Source organism: Dendropsophus ebraccatus, chromosome 4 (genome assembly GCF_027789765.1).
Source record: "Dendropsophus ebraccatus isolate aDenEbr1 chromosome 4, aDenEbr1.pat, whole genome shotgun sequence".
Classification (NCBI taxonomy): Eukaryota; Metazoa; Chordata; class Amphibia; order Anura; family Hylidae; genus Dendropsophus; species Dendropsophus ebraccatus.
The window spans coordinates 157,868,249-157,889,749 of NC_091457.1; the positions used below are offsets into that span (position 1 = coordinate 157,868,249).

Genomic DNA, 21,501 nt, shown 5'->3' on the forward strand with positions numbered 1-21,501 from the left:
AAGGGCGCAGCACGTTACGTTCCCACAAGAGATATGGCGACGTCAAGGCGATTGCGTCATGACGTCAGCGCGCTGAGAGGACGCAGCAGGCGGTTGATTTGGAAATTGTACCGCGACAACAAGACGCAAATAGTGAGGAGGCTGCGGCCTGTGTGCGGGTCCGGGGGTCTGGGAGTGACGGGACAGCGGGGGGAGGACGACACCGGGACCGGGCAGCATGGAGCACGAGCTGCTCAGCCGGGAGGTGAAAGTTCTGCTGCGGAACCAGGACTGCACCGAGAGGTAACGACACATCCGCTACTACTACTACTCCCAATATACTACTACTCCCAATATACTACTACAGGTACCACTACTCCCAATATACTACTACAGCTTCTACTACTCCTCCCAATATACTACTACAGCTACTACTACTACAGCTACTACTACCCCTCATATACTACTACAGCTTCTACTACTCCCAATATACTACTACAGCTACTACTACCCCTCATATACTACTACTCCCAATATACTACTACAGCTACTACTACCCCTCATATACTACTACTCCCAATATACTACTACAGCTACTACTACCCCTCATATACTACTACAGGTACCACTACTCCTCATATACTACTACAGCTACTACTACTCCCAATATACTACTACAGGTACCACTACTCCCAATATACTACTACAGCTTCTACTACTCCCAATATACTACTACAGCTACTACTACTACCCCTCATATACTACAGCTACTACTACTACCCCTCATATACTACTACAGCTTCTACTACTCCCAATATACTACTACAGCTACTACTACCCCTCATATACTACTACTCCCAATATACTACTACAGCTACTACTACCCCTCATATACTACTACAGGTACCACTACTCATATACTACTACAGCTACTACTACTCCCAATATACTACTACAGCTACCACTACTCCCAATATACTACTACAGCTACTACTACCCCTCATATACTACTACAGCTACTACTACTACCCCTCATATACTACTACAGCTTCTACTACTCCCAATATACTACTACAGCTACTACTACCCCTCATATACTACTACTCCCAATATACTACTACAGCTACTACTACCCCTCATATACTACTACAGGTACCACTACTCCTCATATACTACTACAGCTACTACTACTCCCAATATACTACTACAGCTACCACTACTCCCAATATACTACTACAGCTACTACTACTCCCAATATACTACTACAGCTACTACTACCCCTCATATACTACTACAGCTTCTACTACTCCCAATATACTACTACAGCTACTACTACCCCTCATATACTACTACTCCCAATATACTACTACAGCTACTACTACCCCTCATATACTACTACAGGTACCACTACTCCTCATATACTACTACAGCTACTACTACTCCCAATATACTACTACAGCTACTACTACTCCCAATATACTACTACAGCTACTACTACTCCCAATATACTACTACAGCTACCACTACTCCCAATATACTACTACAGCTACTACTACTCCCAATATACTACTACAGCTTCTACTACTCCCAATATACTACAACAGCTTCTACTACTCATATACTACTACAGCTTCTACTACTCATATACTACTACAGCTACTACTACTCCCAATATACTACTACAGCTACTACTACCCCTCATATACTACAGCTACTACTACTCCCAATATACTTCTACAGCTACTACTACTACCCCTCATATACTACTACAGCTACTACTACTCCCAATATACTACTACAGCTGCTACTACTACTCCCTATATACTTCTACAGCTACTACTACTCCCAATATACTACTACAGCTACTACTACTCCCAATATACTACTACAGCTACTACTACTCCCAATATACTTCTACAGCTACTACTACTCCCAATATACTACTACAGCTACTACTACTCCTCATATACTACTACAGCTACTACTACTCCCAATATACTACTACAGCTACTACTACTCCCAATATACTTCTACAGCGACTACTACTCCCAATATACTACTACAGCTACTACTACCCCTCATATACTACAGCTACTACTACTCCCAATATACTACTACAGCTGCTACTACTACTCCCTATATACTTCTACAGCTACTACTACTCCCAATATACTTCTACAGCTACTACTACTCCCAATATACTACTACAGCTACTACTACTCCCAATATACTACTACAGCTTCTACTACTCCCAATATACTACTACAGCTACTACCCCTCATATACTACTACAGCTACTACTACTCCCAATATACTACTACAGCTACTACTACTCCCAATATACTACTACAGCTGCTGCTGCTACTACTACTACTCATATACTACTACAGCTGCTACTACTACTCCCAATATACTTCTACAGCTACTACTCCTCATATACTACTACAGCTACTACTACCCCCAATATACTACTACTGCTCCCAATATACTACTACAGCTACTACTACTCCCAGTATACTACAGCTACTACTACCCCTCATATACTACTACAGCTACCACTACCCCTCATATACTGCTACTACTACTCCCAATATACTACTACAGCTACTACCCCTCATAAACTACTACAGCTACTACTCTCAATATACTACTACAGCTACTAATCCTCCCAATATACTACTACAGCTACTACTACTCCCAATATACTACTACAGCTACTACTACTCCCAATATACTACTACAGCTACTACTACTCCCAATATACTACTACAGCTACTACTACTCCCAATATACTACTACAGCTACTACTACTCCCAATATACTACTACAGCTACTACTACTCCCAATATACTACTACAGCTACTACTACTCCCAATATACTACTACAGCTACTACTACTCCCAATATACTACTACAGCTACTACTACTCCCAATATACTACTACAGCTACTACTACTCCCAATATACTACTACAGCTACTACTACTCCCAATATACTACTACAGCTACTACTACTCCCAATATACTACTACAGCTACTACTACTCCCAATATACTACTACAGCTACTACTACTCCCAATATACTACTACAGCTACTACTACTCCCAATATACTACTACAGCTACTACTACTCCCAATATACTACTACAGCTACTACTACTCCCAATATACTACTACAGCTACTACTACTCCCAATATACTACTACAGCTACTACTACTCCCAATATACTACTACAGCTACTACTACTCCCAATATACTACTACAGCTACTACTACTCCCAATATACTACTACAGCTACTACTACTCCCAATATACTACTACAGCTACTACTACTCCCAATATACTACTACAGCTACTACTACTCCCAATATACTACTACAGCTACTACTACTCCCAATATACTACTACAGCTACTACTACTCCCAATATACTACTACAGCTACTACTACTCCCAATATACTACTACAGCTACTACTACTCCCAATATACTACTACAGCTACTACTACTCCCAATATACTACTACAGCTACTACTACTCCCAATATACTACTACAGCTACTACTACTCCCAATATACTACTACAGCTACTACTACTCCCAATATACTACTACAGCTACTACTACTCCCAATATACTACTACAGCTACTACTACTCCCAATATACTACTACAGCTACTACTACTCCCAATATACTACTACAGCTACTACTACTCCCAATATACTACTACAGCTACTACTACTCCCAATATACTACTACAGCTACTACTACTCCCAATATACTACTACAGCTACTACTACTCCCAATATACTACTACAGCTACTACTACTCCCAATATACTACTACAGCTACTACTACTCCCAATATACTACTACAGCTACTACTACTCCCAATATACTACTACAGCTACTACTACTCCCAATATACTACTACAGCTACTACTACTCCCAATATACTACTACAGCTACTACTACTCCCAATATACTACTACAGCTACTACTACTCCCAATATACTACTACAGCTACTACTACTCCCAATATACTACTACAGCTACTACTACTCCCAATATACTACTACAGCTACTACTACTCCCAATATACTACTACAGCTACTACTACTCCCAATATACTACTACAGCTACTACTACTCCCAATATACTACTACAGCTACTACTACTCCCAATATACTACTACAGCTACTACTACTCCCAATATACTACTACAGCTACTACTACTCCCAATATACTACTACAGCTACTACTACTCCCAATATACTACTACAGCTTCTACTACTCCCAATATACTACTACAGCTTCTACTACTCCCAATATACTACTACAGCTACTACTACTCCCAATATACTACTACAGCTACTACTACCCCTCATATACTACTACAGCTACTACTACTCCCAATATACTTCTACAGCTACTACTACTCCCAATATACTACTACAGCTACTACTACTCCCAATATACTACTACAGCTACTACCCCTCATATACTACTACAGCTACTACTACTCCCAATATACTTCTACAGCTACTACTACTCCCAATATACTTCTACAGCTACTACTACTCCCAATATACTACTACAGCTACTACTACTCCCAATATACTACTACAGCTACTACTACTCCCAATATACTACTACAGCTACTACTACTCCCAATATACTACTACAGCTACTACTACTCCCAATATACTTCTACAGCTACTACTACTCCCAATATACTTCTACAGCTACTACTACTCCCAATATACTACTACTACTACTCCCAATATACTTCTACAGCTACTACTACTCCCAATATACTACTACAGCTACTACTACTCCCAATATACTTCTACAGCTACTACTACTCCCAATATACTTCTACAGCTACTACTACTCCCAATATACTTCTACAGCTACCACTACTCCCAACATACTTCTACAGCTACCACTACTCCCAATATACTACTACAGCTACCACTACTCCCAATATACTACTACAGCTACCACTACTCCCAATATACTACTACAGCTACCACTACTCCCAATATACTACTACAGCTACCACTACTCCCAATATACTACTACAGCTACCACTACTCCCAATATACTACTACAGCTACTACTACTCCCAATATACTACTACAGCTACTACTACTCCCAATATACTACTACAGCTACTACTACTCCCAATATACTACTACAGCTACTACTACTCCCTATATACTACTACAGCTACTACTACTCCCTATATACTTCTACAGCTACTACTACTCCCTATATACTTCTACAGCTACTACTACTCCCAATATACTTCTACCCCTCATATACTACTACAGCTACTACTACTCCCAATATACTTCTACAGCTACTACTACTCCCAATATACTACTACAGCTACTACTACTCCCAATATACTACTACTACTCCCAATATGCTACTACTACTCCCAATATACTACTACTGCTACTACTACTCCCAATATACTACTACAGCTACTACTACTCCCTATATACTTCTACAGCTACTACTACTCCCTATATACTTCTACAGCTACTACTACTCCCAATATACTACTACAGCTTCTACTACTCCCAATATACTACTACAGCTACCACTACTCCCAATATACTACTACAGCTACCACTACTCCCAATATACTACTACAGCTACCACTACTCCCAATATACTACTACAGCTACCACTGCCCCCAATATACTATCCAGTGCCATGTCATACTACCAGTCCTGCTACTACTGCACCCATTATTCTACACTCTACCCGTGCAGTGAGAGACCTGGATGATCCAGTGACGCCCGTCAGCAGGAGATGTTGGGCACAGGTGACCCGTCCGTTCTTGTGGTCGATGTTAAAGCGTAACTGTCATGTTTTTTTTATTGCAGAAATCCGTAGTATAAGCGATTTTAAGAAACTCTGTACAGTAATAGGTTTCATCAGCCAAAAAAGCCTCCTTCTTTACTCGAGAAGCAATCTCCCAGCCTCCCCCCCTGACTTCTTATCTGTGCATTATCAGGCAAACACGTCTTCATTACAGAGAAGCCAGTGAAGACGGGCTCTGCTCTCTCCATTGTAAGCCTATGAAGGGGGGAGGGGCTGAGGGAGATGAGGGAGCAGGAAGAGGTGACATGAAGGTCAGCTGTTTGTAGACTCTCTGGGCACCTAAACCGCAGGATTCTCGGGTCAGAAAGGTCAGTGCTTATCTATGAACTTACTGAGAGAAGATTGCAGGGTGTTGTGCTGTGCAGGACTGCTCCGTGCTCACTCACTCCTAACAGCCCCTCCCCTCTCCATAGCCACATAATGGAGACAGAAATCCTGCTGCTTCTGATGAGAGGGGGGAGGCTGGGAGATTGCTTTTTCAGTACAGAAGGAAACTCTTTTGGTTTATAAAACCTATTACAGAGTTTCTTAAAATCGCTTGTACTGTTGATATTTAATGTTTTCAAAAAAATGACCCTGAAATGACAGTTACGCTTTAAGCAGATGTAAGGATGTGTAGACACCGGGGTCAGAGCACCTTATGGGGCTGCAGCTTTCCTATGTACATCCTGTTGTGATCCGGGGTCACGCTGACATTGTACGACCACGTCTCACCAAACACTGACCCCTTCATCTCTCCCTCACCTGCTCCTATAATGTCTGTATCCTGATGTGTTACAGGAGGCAGACTGTCCGGATTTGCATCGAGCAGCGCACCGCCTCATCACCCGTCCACAAGAAGGTGCGTAAACAATGGCTTCCCTTCCTGCTATAAACCCCTGGTAATCTGGGTGCATTAGGGTCTCTGTGTGCGGGTGTATTGGGCCCGCAGAGTATATGCCCCATTGTCCTCTCTCTAGGGCAGTGACCTCAGCCTGCAGCTGTGTGATGGCGATGGTCATGTACTTCTATACTATGTGAGTCCTATAACATCTCTTCTATTCCTCCCCTGCCTGCAGGACCTGGTGGTTCGGATGACCGATGATACTGATCCTTTCTTCCTTTACAACCTTGTGATATCCGAAGACGACTTCCAGAGCCTCAAGCTCCAGCAGGGCCTCCTAGTGGACTTTTCAGCTTTTCCGCAAAAGTTTATAGATTTACTTTATCAGTGTATCAATGAAGAGAACAAAGAAGTGCCGAGGTAAGAAGAGGTCCTATCTGATGAGTGTATACCCTATCTACAGGATAGCAAACTGATCAGGAAGGGCTCGACTGCTAGGACTCTTCCATCAACTGGTGTTAGAAAGTTATATAGGTTTATAATTTACTTCTATTTAAAAATCTCCAGTCTTCCAGTACTTATCAGCTGCTGTATGTCCTGTAGGAAGTGGTCTATTCTCTCCAGTCTGGCACAGTGCTCTCTGCTGCCACCTCTGTCCATGTCAGGAACTGTCCAGAGCAGGAGAGGTTTTCTAGAGATTTGCCGCTGCTCTGGACAGTTCCTGACATGAACAGAGGTGGCAGCAGAGAGCACTGTGTCAGACTGGAGAGAATACACCACTTCCTGCAGGACATACAGCAGCTGATGAGTACTGGAGATGTTTAAACAGAGGTAAATTATAAATCTATGTAACTTTCTGACACCACTTGATTTGAAAGAAAACAAAAAATCGCCGGAGAACTCCTTTAATTCTAGGAATAGTTCAATAGAGGGCGAATGGAGTGCTGGCCGCAGAGGCATGGTGCACGCTATTCATTCTGGGACCAATCTTATCCTTTATCTTGTGGAGAGTGGATAACCTAATGAGCTGTTTCTAAACACCTGCAGGGATAGGTGATGTATGATTGGTGGTAAAGATGAATGGAGTGGCACCATGCAAGCCCGACTGCCACTCCATTGGAACCAGAAAGGGGGAGGGGACATGGGCCTATCATTACACGTCATTGGTGGAGGCCCCAGTGGTCAGACTCCCAAACTGTTTGGCTTTGGTAACTTTCTCCAAACAGTTTGCATTTGGAGTCAAATGCAGAGCAACCGGGTTCCGAGACCGTTGCCAAACCAGATGTCTGGCAAGTCCACTCAACCCTACTGATCAGCTGTCCTGCAGGTAGCGTCTGTGAGAATTCTATGAAAAGTGACTTGTTGTGGTCTTTGTCGGCAGGTTCCTGTTGCAGTTGTCCTCCGTTACAGTTCTGGGTGAGTCTCCGGCCCAGTTAGATGTGGTTGAGACAAATCCATTTAAGCACCTGACGCACCTTTCTCTACGACTCCTACCAGCAAATGACATGGAAGTAAAGACTTACCTGGCAACGTGTTTGAAGTGTATTAAGGTACATTGTTGTATCGTATTTTATGTGCTTTTTTTCTCTGGGCTTAGTATTAGGTGTCAGTGTGTCGGTCTTAGTATTAGGTGTCAGTGTGCCGGTCTTAGTGTTGGGCGCTAACGTGCCGGTCTTAGTGTTGGGCGCTAACGTGCCGGTCTTAGTGTTGGGCGCTAACGTGCCGGTCTTAGTGTTGGGCGCTAACGTGCCGGTCTTAGTGTTGGGCGCTAACGTGCCGGTCTTAGTGTTGGGCGCTAACGTGCCGGTCTTAGTGTTGGGCGCTAACGTGCCGGTCTTAGTGTTGGGCGCTAACGTGCCGGTCTTAGTGTTGGGCGCTAACGTGCCGGTCTTAGTGTTGGGCGCTAACGTGCCGGTCTTAGTGTTGGGCGCTAACGTGCCGGTCTTAGTGTTGGGCGCTAACGTGCCGGTCTTAGTGTTGGGCGCTAACGTGCCGGTCTTAGTGTTGGGCGCTAACGTGCTGGTATTTCTTTGTGCAGGAAGAAAAAATGACATTACAACATAAACTGAGGAAAACGGAAGAGGATCTAAGCCGGCAGCTCATTGGCGCACAACAGGTAACATCGTTTTTTTTTACACAGTTGAACGTTCATTGTGCTCCATTGGGAAAGTATGGACATTAGTTGTAAGTGTCTGAGAAATAAGAGTGGAAGCATGACCGGTCATTGTAACAGGCTCATCTGTAGACGGCTCTTACAGGTTCTTGCTTACTCTTTCTTTGAGAACATGGCTTGTAAGACGCCTTATGTCCACTGGATCTATGCTTGGAGAGCCAGTATTTCTGTAAGATGCATCTCGTCCCGCCAACCAGAACCCTGCTCGGTACTGATGAGGAGCAATGATCTCAAAACAAATGTCTTCAGATGGTATCTGGTTTAGATGATTTCTGAAATCATCCAGCAAAACATTTTTTGTTTAAAATCAGCAGAAAGTTATATAGATTTGTAATTTACCTCTATTCTTCCAGTACTTATCAGCTGCTGCATGTCCTGCAGGAGTTGTGTTTTCTTTCCAGTGTGACACAGTGCTGTCTGCTGCCACCTCTGTCCATGTCAGGAACTGTCCAGAGCAGGAGAGGTTTTCTATGGGGATTTGCTACTGACCTGGACAGTTCCTGACATGGACAGAGGTGGCAGCAGAGAGCACTGTGTCAGACAGGGGAGAATACACCACTTCCTGCAGGACATACGGCAGCTGAAAGAAGTATAGAAGTAAATTACAAATCTATATAATTTTCTGAAACCAGGTGATTTGAAAGTTTTTTGTTGTTGTTGGAGTACCTCTTTAATCCACCAACCTGATAAAGTAGACCATTGAGGGAAGCAAAAAAAACAGCATTTTACCACTACAGTATTCTTGCACCTGCTCACCGTCCTTATCTGTTCTATAGAGTCTGTCTGAGAGAAGTATCGAACTGGAGAATTTAAGGAGTGACTCTACAGCCAAGATTACGTCACTAAAGAGCCAGCACACCGCAGAGCTGACCAGTGAGAGAGAGAAGGCCCAGCAGGTACAAGTCCCGATGGGGTTAGGAATTCAGGAACCTAGCTGGTACATATGGGGTTAAAGGGCTTATCCAGGATTGAAGAAACATGTCCGCTTTCCTCCAGAACCAACTTCCCTCTTGTCCTCACTGTGTGCGCGTTTCCAGCTTCTGCTCCTCATAGATGTTATTGTGCCTTTATTTTTAATTCTTGGGACAATATCTCAGCGTTAACTATGGTGTTTCTCGTTCTCTTCAGGCTTACGCTCAGCTACTGCAACAGCACGAGCAACAAAGAAAGGAGTTTGAGAGCTCGCTGCAGAAAAACACCCAGCAGATGCAGAGCCGACTGACCGAGCTGGAACAATCCAACAAGGATCTTCTAGAAAGGAGATACAAGGCCGAATCTACTGTCCGAGAGCTCCGGGCAAAGTACCAGAGCCTAGAAGAGGTAGCTATTGCTTCCCTTTCGGTTTTCAAAGTTTTATTCATTTTTGAAATAAGGACACACACATTGTATGTCTAACGTAGGCCGAACAAACGACCCACATAAGCAAATACAGGTGGAAGCCGCTTTAACAGTTGAATGACATAATGATTGCTGCTACAGCTGAATATATAGAATTCACCCTAATCGGATCCCATGCAAGTGTACCCTATTCATAGCATCCACCTAGAACATAGGTGTCAATCTCGGGCCCTCCAGCTGTTGCAAAACTACAATTCCCATCATGCTTTAGCTTTGGTTGTCCAGACATGATGGTAGTTGTAATCTTATAACAGTTAGAGGGCCGGAGTTTGACACCTATGACCTAGAACAATCATTCCATAATATAACTAAACACCAAACATCAACTGGTGTGAGAAAGTTATATAGATTTGTAATTTACTTCTATTAAAAAAATCTAAAGTCTTCCCATACTTATTAGCTGCTGTATGTCATGCAGGAAATGTTGTTTTGTTTTTGGTCTGACACAGCGCTCTCTGCTGACATCTCTGGCCGAGACAGGAACTGTCCAGAGTAGGAGAGGTTTTCTATGGGGATTCATAGAAAACTGAGACAGAGTTCCTGTCTCGGCCAGAGGTGGCAGCAGAGAGCACTGTGTCAGACTGAAAATAAAACAGCACTTCCTGCAGGGCATACAGCAGCTAATAACTATGGGAAGACTTGAGATTTTTTAATAGACGTAAATTACAAATCTCTATAACTTTCTGATATCAGTTGATCTGAAAGAAAAAGGTTTTAGCTTGACAACCCCTTCAAGCCAAACAGAACTTCAGACCTTAAAATTCTACTTTTAGGTACAATCTCACTCACTGTGGTTACAATGAGATGACTGTAGTATGTTCTTATACTTGGCCAACAGTAGTAAACCTTCCTAGACCTATACGCTTGCTGCATTCTTAGCATGGGTTATAAAGTTTTGGAACATTCAAGCTTTAATAAGCTCCATCACTATTTCAAAGCGACTCCTATGGCCCTTGTTTGTTTCCGATCTGACGCCAATGTTTCTCTTCAGGAGCTACAGCGAGCAGAACAGAAGGTTACGTCCCTCGGTAGAGAGAACAGCGCACTAGATGCGGAGTGCCACGACAAGGAGAAAGAGATGAACCGCCTACAGACACGGCTAGCTGTTCTTGAGCAGGAGCTGAAGGACAAGGATCAGCTGGTGCTGAGGAGCAATGAAATTCTTGCAGCCACTCAAGAACAGAAGGTAAGACGCCTAGAACACCTGAGTGTATTATAAACCCGCAGACAATAAGTGCGTGTGTATAAGTGTCTTGTCTGCTACAGACTGTGCTAGAAGCCAGCTCCGAGAAGAAACAAGTGCAGATCGGGAAGTTAGAGGCCACAATAAAATCCTTATCTGCTGAGCTCCTTAAGGTAAGAAACCTATTTGTTTTTAAGGACCAGACTCTGGTTTACAATGGAATCGGTGAAGGTCAGGACACAGTAATACATAACTAATGTCTCCTCTCCCCCACGCCATCCGGAATTGTAAAGGCCAATGATATAATCAAGAAACTTCAAGGAGACTTGAAGACGTTAATGGGGAAACTGAAGCTGAAGAATGCTGTGACCGTGCAGCAGGAGAAACTTCTCACCGAGAAGGAGAAGCTGATTCAAGAAGGGCAAAGAAAAATGCAAGATGTTCAGCAGAGTCTGAGGTTAAAAGGGGATGAGGTGAGCCGAACTGGGTCCTTTATTGCATAACTGCATAGACTGGAGGCATACAGGGGTACACTAAGACCCCTTAACCTCTTAAGGATGCATGACTTACCGGTACGTCATGCGCCCGTAGGAGGTGTTCAGAGCGGGGCCGCGCGGCGACCCCGCTCTGAACCGCCGCGATCTCGGGTGCCGCTTGTAGCGAGGGACCGCGGGTATTAGCGGGCACGGTCCGATCGCCGTGCCTGCTAATACAGTAATCAGATGCAGCTTTCAAACATGACAGCTGCATCCGATTACCGGCGGCAGCACTTCCCTGGTGTCTAGTGGGGGAGATAGCGTTCTCCGTTACTGCTGCCGGCCGGGGTCCGCTCCAAGATGGCGCTGTCCCCGACTCGGCACTCGTTTGTTTTCGGCTGCAGCAGCCGAAAGCAAACAAGTGCCGATCTTATTGATCTTTGCTGTATAACTATACAGCAAAGATCTCAATGAGAGATCAAAGTGTATATACTAGAATTCCCCCAGGGGGAATAACCCCAACCCCCAGGGGGAATAACCCCAACCCCCAGGGGGGCTTCTAGTATATGTGTGTAAAAAAAAAAAAAAAAAGTATTAGTAAAAATCCCCTCCCCTAACAAAAGTCTGAATCACCCCCCTTTTCCCAGGTTTTAAATAAAAGTAAATAAACATATTTAGTATCGCCGCGCGCGTAATCGCCCCAACTATTAATCACATTCCTGATCTCGTACGGTAAATGGCGTAAGCGCAAAAACATCCCAAAGTGCAAAATTGCGCATTTTTGGTCACAACAAATCCAGAAAAATTGTAATAAAAAGCCATCAGAAAGTCGTATATGTGCAATCAAGGTACCGATATAAAGAACACATCATGGCGCAAAAAATGACACCTGACACAGCCCCATAGACCAAAGGATAAAAGTGCTATAACCCTGGGAATGGAGCGATTTTAAGGAACGTATATTTGTTAACAATGGTTTGAATTTTTTACAGGCCATCCGATACAAGAAAAGTTATACATGTTGTATATCGTTGTAATCGTAACGACTTGAGGAACATATATAACAAGTCAGTTTTACCCCAGGGCGAATGGCGTAAAAACACATTCCCCCTAAATAAAAGAAATGCGTTGTGTTTTTTTTTTTTTTTTCAATTTCACCACACTTTGAATTTTTTTTCTGGTTTCGCAGTGTACTTTATGCATAAATTCAACCTGTCATTGCAAAGTACAATTAGTGACGCAAAAAATAAGGGCTCATGTGGGTTTCTAGGTGGAAAAATGCAAGTGCTATGGCCTTTTAAACACAAGGAGGAAAAACCGAAAACGCAAAAACGAAAATTGGCCCCATCCTTAAAGGGTTAAAGGGCATCTCCAGTGAGAGAAAATTTCTTTCAAGTCAGCAGGTGTTAGAAAGTGCCAGAGATTTGTAATTTACTTCTATCCAAAAATATCAAGTCTTCCAGTACTTATCAGCTGCTGTATACCTACATATACATATCTATGTCTATGACATACAGCAGCTGATAAGTACTGAAAGACTTGAGATTTTTTGATAGAAGTAAAGTACAAATCTTTGGCATGTTCTGACACCAGCTGATTAAATTTTTTTTTTTCTGCTGGAGTTGCCCTTTAAATGTCTGTGAGTGCCCCATTACGGCTACCAACAAAGTAAAACCGTATGGACTATATAAGTAGCTTGTCGGGGGAGAAAAAAAACGTGGAGCGCATCTCACCTAGGCCGGGAGAAAGGGGGAGTGTATGTATTGTAGAAAAGGTTCTTACTCTATGTAGATGTTATATTGTCTGGGTGAGTGTACGGCCTTGTATTATGTCTGTATAAAGCCGCCTGGCGTTCCTGATTATTATCAATATTAATAAATCGTCCTTTTGTTTCACTATGTCCGTTTTAGGCAGAAAAATTGCAGGAACGTCTTCAGCAGACTGAGAAGAAGTTAGAAGAAAGCAAAGAGCTGCTTAAGACCAATGAGAATGGTGAGGACCACAGAATGACGTTACCTGAACTGCCGCCATGATGCCTCTGTACATCAGTGTTACTTGTAGAAGGCGCAAGTGTATATAGCGAACACCGCAATGAGTGACAACAGAGCAGGCATCTACAAGTTGGCGGACATGTCTGGATATTTTTTTATTCCCTTTGCATTAAATTATAGAGGTCTTTAGTGTCAATGAACCTAAAATCAAACAGTATATACTGACTCTAACCCCCCCTCCCTTCTTTTTTTCTCTCCTGCAGTTATTTCGTGGCTGAATAGGCAACTGAATGAGAATCAGACTACAAGCTCCCATTCAAGCAGTGCCGCCTCGAAGACGACCGTGTCGCCCAACCAAATGGTAACTTATTCCCCTCCCCCCCCCCCCCAGCTATGTTATATACAGACATATACCACAGACATAAATAACTACATAGATTTCATTGGTTGAGGCCTGAATTTTCAGTCCCTGACCAATGAGGAAAATGACTACTTAGGGCATGGTTTCGTGGCTCCTTGTCACGTGATTGAGAAGGCTATGTAATGGAAGTCTATGAGACCATGTCACTCACCTAGAGGGGAAGAGAGGCGTAAAGCAGCCTGCATCTCTTTGCTTCATTCTACTAATCAGTCATGGTGATTGTTGAGACCGTGACCGATCAAAACCTGTGACATGTCCAAAGTTTAGGTAGATATGTTTAAAATGCAACGTTGGACATGAAATAATTGGTCTAAACCACGGGTGTCAAACTCAGGCCCTCCAGCTGTTGTAAAACTACAATTCCCATCATGCCTGGACAGCCAAAGCTTTTGCTTTGGCTGTTAAGGCATGATGGGAATTGTAGTTTTGCCAACAGCTAGAGGGCCTGAGTTTGACACCTGTGGTGTAAACTTATGCTGGGTTTACACGGAACGATTATCGTGCGAATTTGCACGATAACGATAGAATTCGAATGATAATGGACGTGTAAACGCAGCGAACGATCGAACGACGAGCGAGAAATCGTTCATTTTGATCTTTTAACAGGTTCTTAAATCATCGTTCGTCAGCAAAATATTCGCTGATCGTTCCTAGTAAACGGTCGTTCACTGATCTTTCCTATGTGCGAGATAGGATTAAGCGATCGGAAAACGAATTTTCTGTACGATATATCGTTCCATCTAAACGCTGATCGTTGTAAAAGAAAAATCGATACTTAGAAATCGTTAATCGTAGGATTAGGCGAATTATCGCTCCGCGTAAACCCAGCATTAGGGTCCATTTCCACAGAAAGATTATCTGACAGATTATCTGCCAAAGATTTGAAGCCAAAGCCAGACACAGACTATAATCAGAGATCAGGTCATAAAGGAAAGACTGAGATTTCTCCCTTTTTCAAATCCATTCCTGGCTTTGGCTTTAAATCTTTGGCAGATAATCTTTCTGTGTAAATGGACCCTCAGACTGGACAATCTAAAGATGCAGCAGATTTATCAAATAGCCTTGGGCCACAGTAGTGATGGATCTGGGATTTTTTTTAAATTAGATGGTATTAGTAAGGGTCCGTTTACACACACAGATTATCTGACAGATATCTGACAGATTTTTGCAGCCAAAACCAGAAATGGATTCGAAAAAAAAGAGAAATCTCAGTCTTTCCTTTATGACCTGTTCCCTGTGTATAGTCCATTCCTGGCTTTGGCTGCAAAAATCTGTCAGATATCTGTAAACGGACCCTAAATGTACCTCATTATCTGTATTACTCTGTGAGATGTACAAGGTCCATTCTGCTATGTTTCTGTGTTACAGCTAGAAAACAGGATACCCCTCCATAGCACCCGGATGAACTATCCGCTCCCGTCCTCATACCCTGTCATGCCTTACATCGCACCTTCTGCATCACACCCGTCCTCGTCAGAGGTCATCCGTCCAGGTCCACGGGTAAGGACGAGTTGTTTCTCTGAATGAAGTCTATAATGTTCTTAAGTTACTGTTTTAGTTAATTCTGTCTGTTTTTTTAAAGGTTCAATACAATAATCTACTCTCTAAAGTAAATCTGCCAGCAGCAGCCCAGGGTGCTAACAAAGAGAAGTAAGTGTCATCCTTGACTCATCGGACCTTTCTGTTCCAGTGCATTGACAGAACCTCTGAACTATTGCACAGATGAGTCAGAGGTTTAGATTGGTCAGGGTGTCAGTAATGAGACCCCCTCCCATTGTTAGATTTAGCCAGGTGAAGGTAGCAGTGAGCTTCACTTCCTGTCTCTGTGCTCAATCTGATTAAAGGAGACAGGCTCCCTCCACGTAAATTGGAGCTCGTCCCCTGTAATCAGTCAGTGAGCACTGAGCCGGAGCGAAGCTCCTTGCTACGTGCTTCACCCTTCTACAGTTAACAATCTGCAGGGTCTCGGCCCTGTCACCTAATGCAACATGAAAAGTTGGACGTGAATACTGTATGTCAATCTGCCACCAATATCTGCTTGCTCACTGAATTACTTGTGTTACTTCAGTGGAGAGTTAGTGGGCCTGGATCTTAAGTATCTGAAGAAGAGAGAAGGCACCATCCCATTACAAGGCCTGAGCCAAAACACCGCTGCAGGTAAGAGCTCTTTCCTAGGGTTATTTTACAGCATGATGAAGGGGGCTGTCCTGGTCAGGAAAGCGGTTTACCAATACTTATATTTAATGGATATGGTCTCCACAATTCAAGGTTCTCTTATAGCGGGGTGCAGGGTGACTACAAGGAGTGTCTATTGTTCTGAATGACACAACACATCTATGTGCAGCACAGACCGCCCATCCTAATGGGGTATTCTGTGCAATCCAGTAATAGTCTATTGTACAAGACAGTCCAAGGCCCTGCATTGCAGTGTTGAATGCTTTATCTGGAGACCCTTAGCAGACAATGCTTTATCACATGGGCCTTCCTAAAGCTGTACACAGTTTGTTGCTGTTATACCTTTGAAGTAACTGGTTTCGATGCCATTTAGTATTTTACTTTTCTCTCTTACAGTTACAGAACCTCATAAATCCACTTTGCGCTCCGTCACACAATCGAAGGCTGGCCCTCCGATTCAGTCCGCATACTTCCCTGGACAAATGTCATCGTCTTGATTCCTTTAGGCCAGGAGGATGGAATCATGTTCATGGCTGCGCCTACAGAAACTGGGATTATGGCTGCAGCATGTTCGGATGTGGACCTTATAGGTTTGGCACGGTTGTTTTTGGTCGTTCTTTTAGTTAACTTATGTTTGCTTTTTGTGCATCTCTGTGTGAACGTGATTGCCTGTTTTTGTTTCCACTTTTTATCTGTGATTGATGCGTGTTACTAACATGTACATCAGTGATCTTACATGATGTTGGGGTGAGGGCTTCATGGGCGTTCTTCTGAAGCTCCTCGAGCAAAGTGCCTTGTATGAACTGCATATAAAACGACGTCTGGGCTGATGGTCGTTCTTTAATACTGTATTTTGCACATGGCAATTTAGTGTTGCTGCTGTTTAAATATTTTTGCAGAAATCAATTGTACAAGGGGTTTTAAGAAACTTCTTTCTGTAAATCCTTTCTGTACTCACCAAGCTGTTTTTCAGTGCCCCTCCCCTTTATCCTGTGCATTATCGGGCAAAGCCATCTACAGAGGAGCAAGGTGAGGACGGCTTTGCTGAGTCCATTATAACCTGTGGAGGGGCTGAGGGGGATGAGTGAGCAGGAAGTGGAGAGAAACGGCTGTACAGTTTGGAGACTGTCTGGTAATATAAAATGTTGGATTCACAGGTCAGAAAGGTCACTGCTTATCTGGGAGCTTGGTGAGAGAAGATTGCAGGATGATGTGCTGTTCAGGGCTGCCTTTTCTCACCCATCTCCTATAGACAATAATGGACACAGAAATCCTGCTTTTTCTGAAGAGAGGGGGAGGTAGGAAAACAGTTTTTTGACTACAGAAGGAAAATCTTTTGCTAAATAAAACCTGTTAGTTTCTTAAAATCGCTTGTACTATTGATTTCTGCCAAGTGATGTTTAAATGAGTTACTTTAAAGGGCCATTCCTAGACCTTACCTGTCCACATGCCCGATGGGTCTCAAATTCTGTCGATAAGCCGGATGTCCTGCCTGGTGGACCAGTGTAATCTGACAGGGACTGAAGAGAGAGGGGGCTGGAAATAGAGAGAGATCTAAACTAGCTGTTATTACTGTAACTTTTATGTTATGGAAATGGTAGAGTTTACAGTTCTGAACTATGGGTGATACGTTCACATTGAGGAAAACAGGCCGAAATGTCGAGCGGGACCCCTGCCACGGACTGTGCTCGGAATCCTGCCTGCCTCAGTGTCTCAATGTAATCTGTTGCGTGCCTCCGCTCAAAGAAGTGGAGGCACGCAACAGATTACATTGAGACACTGAGGCAGGTGGGATTCTGAGCAGAGTACACTGTAGAAAATGGCGTTGGCACCTGTAGTTTATGGCTCGCCGCAGTAGGATGACATCAGAGAGGTTTCTTTATAAAATGGAGATTTATTGCTTCTTCTTTAAAAGTAGTGAAAGTTACAGAATTGAATGGAAATGAATATCAGAGAAACGTCTTACAGCCCTTAGTGTCTAGTGTCCATAGTTCATATAAGAGTCCTTTGAAGTGAAGGGTTTGTCTCACAAATCGTCAGGAGCTTGAAGCAGCTGTTGCTTCACTCAAGCATCCTGGATGACACTCCTTCCTTCATGCTTCCCCATGCGACATAACCTTCTCCTTGAAGGCTCTGGATCCTTCTATGATCCAACCCACCTCCATCTTGGTGACTACCATTTATATAGGGTTCATACTGTCAATGTCATGTGTGTTTGTGTCTGCACATATATGACCATAACAAATATAGAACTTTCTCTATGCATCAGCATAACCTGTTCCCAGTTATGGATGTATAGTTATCGTGCTGTGTACTGGCATCACAACCCTACATACGTCATGGAATCGTGAATGGTGCTTATGTATCTATTTCCAACGTATACACGTCTCCTTAGTATAGAATATGATATGTCAGTATTACAATCACTTTATACAGTGAATAGTGTTATGCTATTATGGTGAGGTCAGCCGTATATATGACTTACATTATATTTTACCAAGATATTGTTCATTGTAAAACACATCGTATTTAACATACACGGTGAAAGGGTTCCTGGGAATTTCCGCCTGTTTTCCTCCTTGTAAACGTACCCCATTTCTGTAACAGACTACTGCTGAAGTCACAAAACATGGCTAGTCCATTTGTTAGCATGATCCTGGCCCACTCTCCAGTCTGTGTGTGGCAGCGGCCGGGTGGGATACAGACTTTCATGATTTATCATCTGTGTATATGCCATAAATGTTTAACGTTTTAGTTATTTTATTCCAAAGAAATATTTGCCTGCTTATACTACCTCTCGTCCTCTGTGTTTGTATATCTGTGCTCTGATCAGACAGCTCCATTATTCAATGTATCTAATAACCGGATTAAACACTATGTAAATAGTTGACACTTCAGGAGTTTTGGACAATTATTTTTAAGAAAATTATACTATATACTTCTTAGCTAAACTAGAACGGTTGTATGACTGGGATACAGAAGTCCTGAGAACTTTCTGAATAAATCAGACAATTAAATCTATTCTTTGTGAAAATCACTGCAAAAACATACTGTGTGAACACCGCCTCATAAGAAGTGTATAACATATGCTGAGGTGTCAAATCTGCAGCTGTCACAAAACACTTCTTGGTTAGCTAGCCAAAGCTTTGGCTGTCCATGCATGAGAACTGTCGTTTTGCCACATCTGAAGGCTCCCCATCCCTGCTGTACTTCATGGGAGGTCAGCTGACCCAGTTTTATGCACATGCACATTAATGTGTAACGTCACCAAAAAAACTTTTGATACGTCAAAACTTTATCGGTCAAGGTCTGAGGGTTTGGACCCTGACCATCTACTCCTCGCTCTGTGTCACTTAGGAAAGTGACCCATAGGCTTTTATCACGAGGCTTTCTTGTCACCTGATACAACGCCGGGAGAGGAATGCACTGAGCACGTCTTCTCCCGGCTTACTTTCATGATCAGTCCGGCCTGAACTGATCAAAATTTGCCTTTTAACTCACTACTTGTCCTGGAAAAAGCTGGATCTAGTCCTGGGAAACAGGGAGAAGCTTGATCCGGCTTTTTCCGGCACTCGGGGGGGACACTGGGTTTAAAAGATAGTAGGCTGATAAGCCAACTGCCAAGGTAACTGAACAATTTGCTTATCCCTATAACCAACTAAGGGTTCTATTACACAGAGCGATTAACGATAAACAAACACAGATGAGATTGTTTATCGTTAAAGGACAACTCCGGCCAAAAGTATTATTACTTATGGAAAGTTAGACAAATTCCTAATGTACATTAATTATGGGAAATCACATGCATTGCTATTTCCCTTAATTTAGTAGATCATGGAGACTTCAAATTCGCTGAAATACTGTGACGTCACGAATCAGGTGTAATTCCAATGGAATGTCCAGAAGGGGGTGCACACTAATATATGTCACTCACGCTGCAGGCCGCAGCTCCAGCGTGCTGGACAGATCTGCTGCTGTAATTGAGGCCTGGGTCTCAGGGAGGAAGTAGGCCCCAGGAATAGTGATCCGGAGCTCCGGAATGATGCTCCAGGATCAGTGGCAGGCGTCGGCGGTGATGGGGATAACCCTAGTACTACTCCCCCATCATCTGCTCATAGTATGAGCAGATGATGGGGAAGTAGTACAGAGCATATATGGCGGCACTGGGGAGGCTGGATTGCTGATGGGCATGGCCCTGGTACTACTCCCCCATAATCTGCTTATACTATGAGCAGATGATGGGGGAGTAGTACAGTGTATAACAGTGCATACAGTTTTACATTGACAGCTATTGATTCAATAGTGTCCAGCAGGAGCACACTATATATAGAAGTCAATAGTACTCATTGAATTCTATATATAGTGCACCCCCTGCTGGACACTCCATTGGAATTACACCTGATTTGTGATGTCACGGTATTTCAAGTCTCCCTAATCTACTAAATTAAGGAAAATAGCCCTATATGTGCATTTCCCATAATTAATGTACATTAGAAATTTGTCTTACTTTCCATAAGTAATAACATAAAAAAATACTTTTGGCTGAACTTTATCCTGAAATTGTTCACCATATTACGATAGTCGTTAGTTATAATCGTTACTATGATCATTTATTCCATCTGATCCCAGCAAAACAATGGACAATGTGCAATGATACTGAAGGATTAGTAAAAAAAAAATAAAAAATGCGGCATTACAGCAAACTATTAACGCTGCTTTTAGGTTTGGATCTACGACACACAAATGAGTTCTCAATCGTTTCCGCAATTACACAGAACGATTATTGTTTAAATTTGAACAATTTAACGATTTTCACACGATAATAGTCCCGTGTAATAGGGCCCTAAGCCCAATGCATTGTGTTGATAATGTACAATAAGCTGTTATATTAGGCACACGCTGAGACATCACAAGGTTCCATATAAAAATATTCAGGTTTATTCATAAATGTCCATCATTCAGCCAATGAGAAATGTTCAGAGTACCAA

General features: G+C 42.9%; 1 protein-coding gene across 1 annotated transcript; it reads left to right on the forward strand.

Moving 5' to 3' along the window:
* The first annotated feature begins 81 nt into the window (after positions 1 to 81).
* On the forward strand, positions 82 to 19,403 carry SASS6 (SAS-6 centriolar assembly protein). The gene is made up of 16 exons (XM_069967557.1): positions 82 to 282; positions 6,654 to 6,714; positions 6,932 to 7,116; positions 8,078 to 8,246; positions 8,735 to 8,812; positions 9,646 to 9,765; positions 9,998 to 10,189; positions 11,259 to 11,453; positions 11,534 to 11,623; positions 11,744 to 11,923; positions 13,837 to 13,918; positions 14,181 to 14,278; positions 15,707 to 15,838; positions 15,921 to 15,988; positions 16,407 to 16,495; positions 16,910 to 19,403. Exons 1-16 carry the CDS (start codon positions 218 to 220, stop codon positions 17,008 to 17,010), a joined length of 1,905 nt encoding a protein of 634 aa, XP_069823658.1. The 5' UTR covers positions 82 to 217; the 3' UTR covers positions 17,011 to 19,403.
* Positions 19,404 to 21,501: the final 2,098 nt, after the last annotated feature.

Coding starts and splice junctions, on each gene's coding strand:
- SASS6 (XM_069967557.1), top strand. CDS start 218: ATGGAGCACGAGCTGCTCAGCCGGGAGGTGAAAGTTCTGCTGCGGAAC. Junction 11,454..11,533: donor CAGCCACTCAAGAACAGAAG/GTAAGACGCCTA, acceptor TGTCTGCTACAG/ACTGTGCTAGAAGCCAGCTC. Junction 15,989..16,406: donor CAGGGTGCTAACAAAGAGAA/GTAAGTGTCATC, acceptor GTGTTACTTCAG/TGGAGAGTTAGTGGGCCTGG.